The 4,703-nt window shown below is 51.0% G+C and overlaps 1 protein-coding gene across 1 annotated transcript; it reads left to right on the forward strand.

Annotated features, from left to right (window-relative positions):
- On the forward strand, positions 1-3,799 carry ZCCHC3 (zinc finger CCHC-type containing 3). The gene has a single exon (XM_033095506.1). It carries the CDS (start codon positions 1,162-1,164, stop codon positions 2,374-2,376), a length of 1,215 nt encoding a protein of 404 aa, XP_032951397.1. The 5' UTR covers positions 1-1,161; the 3' UTR covers positions 2,377-3,799.
- The last annotated feature ends 904 nt before the right edge of the window (positions 3,800-4,703 follow it).

Here is a 4,703-nt window from a genome sequence, read left to right on the forward strand (position 1 = left end):
ACCATCCCTTGCAGGAGTCGAGGAATGGAACTGGCAACCTTGTGTAAATCCACCCAAATTTTATCACTGCTTCCAAAGCATCAGTTAAGACAGATGAGGGAGGAATAGAGATTCTGTCCAGTACTAACTTTAGCCAGGAATCTGTGTATTAAGGAGTTGTGTATTAAGGAGGTTTCCTGGAGAGTCTGAGACAACTAGTCCTTGATCCACGATGGCAGAAGCAAAGCGGTTTAATAAATATAAGCCACTTACATGTGGGGCTGCCTATTAACTCTGCCACTTGGCCAAATGATTTAAAACCATCTCCAAAACCATGCGTCCTGTAAAATGTGTAATTACAGCATTGTTTTGGAAGATCCCATGTGATAAAACTTGCAGAGCTTAGAACAGTAGGGCGCACTTAAGCCCTCAATATATTATAATTGTCATCATAAGTACCATGGAGATCTTTCTAAGAAACAATGCAATGACCTTAGAAATGTATCAAAAAATAACAATAAGGACTGATGGATATAGATGTGGTGAGATAAGGTATAGTAAAATGTTAATAATAAAAAGTTGAAATAGTAAAAAATTAAAGGGAAAATGTTCACTGTAAAATTCTTTCAACTTTCTGTATGCTTGAAAATGTTCATAATCCAACGTTGGGGAACAAATGCATTGTGGTGCACTTTAGGAGGAAGGAGAGCTAAGTTCTGTTCTTGTTTTTAACAAAAACGGTATGAAAAAGAAAAATGAGCGAGCTCTTCTCAACTCCGTCCCGCCTTTGGGCTGTGGGCCTTTAGTAATCCTGCTTAAATGAAATCATCGAGAACCGCTTGCGAAATACCAAATCCTCGAGAGCAAGGCCCAAGGCTGCCAAAGCCTCGCAAGGGACAGGGACGCGCTCCAAACTCCCCCATCCCGCGTCGGTGCCGAGGAGGCGGGGCTGGAGCGAGCCCTGGCGGAAACATGGCTCGTCCGTTACCAGGGGGTTCTCGGCCGACTCTGGCCGCCTGGCGCTGCGTGTAAATATTTTTTGGCAGGGCGGGGGAGAGAAGCATCAAATTTCTGGGGGGGTGGGGGAAACCCACCCAAACCCCACCGCCCTGGCGGGCGGGCGCGCGCGATGGGCGCACTTCGGCTGCGGGAGTGAGTGGAGGATGCTGGGAAGGAGGTAAAATGGCCACCGGCGGCGGCGCCGAGGAGGAAAGGAAGAGGGGGCGGCCGCAGCTCCTGCCAGCCACGCGCCCAGCAGCCCGGGCCGAGGAGGCCGAGGTCGGCCGCGAGAAGATGGGCTGGGCCCAGGTGGTGAAGAACTTGGCCGAGAAGAAGGGCGAGTTCCGCGAGTCACGACCGCCGCGGCGGGAGGAGGAAAGCGGCAGCGGCGCGGGCGGCGCACTAGGCGCCCCCGCGAGCCTGGCGGCGCCGGGCCTCAGTGACTTTCCCCCCGCGGGCCGCGGGGACCCGAAGGGCCGCCGGAGAGACCCGGCTGGCGAGGCGGCGGACCCCCGCAAGAAAAAGGGCGCAGCGGAGGCGAGCAAAAGAAAGAAGGCCGAGACGGCGGCCATGGCGTCCCCAGCCAGGTCCGGCGCAGCCGAGGACGAGGCAGAGCTGCCCCCCCAGGATGAACCGGTGGCGTCGGTGGGCCCAGCGGCCGGCCCGGGCAAGGGCCGCTTCCTCGTGCGCATCTGTTTCCAGGGAGACGAGGGCGCTTGCCCGACCCGGGACTTCGTGGTGGGCGCGCTCATCCTGCGCTCCATCGGCATGGACCCGAGCGACATCTACGCGGTCATCCAGATTCCCGGCAGCCGGGAGTTCGACGTGAGCTTCCGCTCGGCGGAGAAACTGGCCCTGTTCCTACGCGTCTACGAGGAGAAGCGCGAGCAGGAAGACTGCTGGGAGAACTTTGTGGTGCTGGGGCGGAGCAAGTCCAGCTTGAAGACGCTCTTCATCCTCTTCCGGAACGAGACCGTGGATGTGGAGGACATCGTGACCTGGCTCAAGCGCCACTGCGATGTGCTCGCCGTACCCGTGAAAGTGACCGACAGGTTTGGGATCTGGACCGGGGAGTACAAGTGCGAGATCGAGCTGCGCCAGGGGGAGGGCGGGGTCAGGCACCTGCCTGGAGCCTTCTTTCTGGGGGCCGAGCGGGGCTACAGCTGGTACAAGGGGCAGCCCAAGACGTGCTTTAAATGTGGTTCCCGGACCCACATGAGCGGCAGCTGCACGCAGGACAGGTGCTTCAGGTGCGGTGAGGAGGGGCACCTGAGCCCTTACTGCCGGAAAGGCATCGTGTGCAACCTCTGTGGAAAGCGAGGACACGCCTTTGCCCAGTGTCCCAAAGCAGTTCACAATTCCGTGGCAGCTCAGCTCACCGGCGTGGCCGGCCACTGAACACCCGCCTACCTGCCAGGGTGAACACAGAGCCAGCTTACCCCTCTTAAGTGCCAAAACTTTTTTTTAAACCTTTTTTAAAATCGCGTTTGAAGGAGATCTTTCTAAACCTACAAGAGACATCTCTCTCTGCCTTCTTAAACCGAGTTTACTCCATTTCAGCCTTTTCTGAATTGGTGACTTTCATCTGTAACGACTACCGAGACAGTAGTGTGGAGATGTGTCTCCCCTCCCGTTTTTTTTTTTGTTTGTTTGTTTGTTTTCTGTATTGGGGGACTTTTGTGTGTGTATTTGTTACTCCCCACGCCTTGTCTTCTCGAGTTTTCACCTTTTTAAGCTGCCTCGGGCTGCCTTGCTCATCTTTATGCCCCAGCACTAGGTACGGGGGCCCAACACATGATAAGCACTCCATCAGTGTTTTGTTGACTTAAGAACATTGTTGACTGTGGCTTTTTTAATATGCTGCTTCTAATCTGTGTGGTCTGAGAATTTGTAAAACCAGTGTTGTTAGAAGTGTATGTAATCTGAATCAATAAGCTCTGAATGGTGGCCAGGGGCCTGTCTTAGGCATTAAAACACATGGACTTTGTGATAGCTCTTTCAGTGGCTCAGAAGCCATTTTTCATAGAATCTAGAATTTTCCTATTGGAAAGGACGCAGAAATTGGTTTCGACCAGTCCCTTGGTTTTCCAAGAATGAAACAGGCCCAGAGAGGTTAAATGACTGGGTTAAAATTACATTGCCCTCTGGTGCCAGAGCTAGCCTAAGGTAGAGTTCCCTGACCCCAAGCCCGGTGCTCACTCCACTACCTCTCACACTTCACAACAATTTCCTCAATACTGGAGGGCCCAAGAAGTGATCTCTCCAGAATAATGAGCCCAGAGGAATGCTAAGAAATCATCTGGGGGAGGAAGCAGAAAGAGAAGATTTAGCAGGGGCTTCTGAATTCTTGGGAGATAGGAAAGGGACAAAGAAACATAATCCAGGGTGCACTCTTTGCTCCCTGGGGTACTATATCTGGATTAAGGCGTGCCTGGTCCTTTGGGGCCTTACCCTTCCTCATTCATTGCCACCAGTGAGAAATGGCGGTGCTCCTGTGTAAGGAAACCTATCAAAGGTTTACATTTGCACCTGAGCCTCAATAGCTGGAAATGCCAGAGAAGCAGCTAGTGAAGCTCATCTGCAAACCTCCTAACTCTCAGAAGACGATTTTAACCCAGAATTATAAGTGAGTTGTTAACTCTAAAATGTACTTGTGAAATAGTCCAAGCGAGAGGACATTGGGTCAACTAAGTGTTAACAAGTTAAAGTAGAAAAGAATACACTACTTTTCTTTTAGTTTTTGTCTTCCCTTTGCATTATGTTTTGCTATTTCCTTGTGGCTTAGAATGTAAAACCCATTGTTAAAAATTTTGTTCTAAATAAATATTTATCTTTTGTATTGCTAACATTGCTGCACTATTTCCTTTCAAACTGTTAGGTGCATGGGTACAGAAACCTTCCTTCAATCCATACTTCCTGGACACCATTTGTTTACCCTGCAAATCCAGTTCCAGCGCCTGCAGGCAACACTTAGCACTACTCTGTTGTGCCAGGCCCTTTGGAGTTGTTCCCTAAACCCAGTGCCGATTACTTAGCATACTGTTAAAACTCAAGTTTTAAACCCTTAACTCAGTTTCAAGGAATCAGAATCACTGGAGCGCGTGAAAACATTTTTAGTAAGCATCCCCAAGCAATTCTGATGGGCAGCCAGGTCTAAGTGGTACTAAGATGAGTGAGAAGGGCTCTGTCCTCAAGAGATTACTAACCAGTGAGCAAGACAGAAGATGTCAGCGTCATCATCTTACACTTACTGTAAATGCCTGGAACTGGATGCAAAGTATTTATGGGCTTTTTAAAAAATGCCATCTCGTCCCACTATGAGGAGGAGAGAAAGAGTCCAGGAAACTTCCCAGAGAGCTAAGGCTCCCTCAAGCTAGCCCTGGAGAACCACTTCTCCCACCCCACCCCACACACACAACCTTCTGAAGGATTTTCCAGCTCTGAGATGTTAAGATGATCTGATCCTAAGAAAGTTACCAGCATATTGATTCTCTGAGTCAGTGTTTTGAAGATATTTCCAGAGCTGATCTCGTATAGTTAGGGCCTGGTTTGCTCTTGGGAACCCTGCCTTCAGAGCCAGCTCAGCTTCTCTCCTTCCTGTCTCCCAAAGCAAACAGACCCTTCCCTCCTCCATCCCTCCTGTCCTCTCCCTCCCCCTCATCTCTTTCCCTTCTGTGCCTTGGGTTTCCTCCCTTGCCTGGCTGGAGGCCAAGGGCGGGGAGAAA

The sequence above is a fragment of the Rhinolophus ferrumequinum genome, chromosome 23, assembly GCF_004115265.2.
Source record: "Rhinolophus ferrumequinum isolate MPI-CBG mRhiFer1 chromosome 23, mRhiFer1_v1.p, whole genome shotgun sequence".
Lineage (NCBI taxonomy): Eukaryota > Metazoa > Chordata > Mammalia > Chiroptera > Rhinolophidae > Rhinolophus > Rhinolophus ferrumequinum.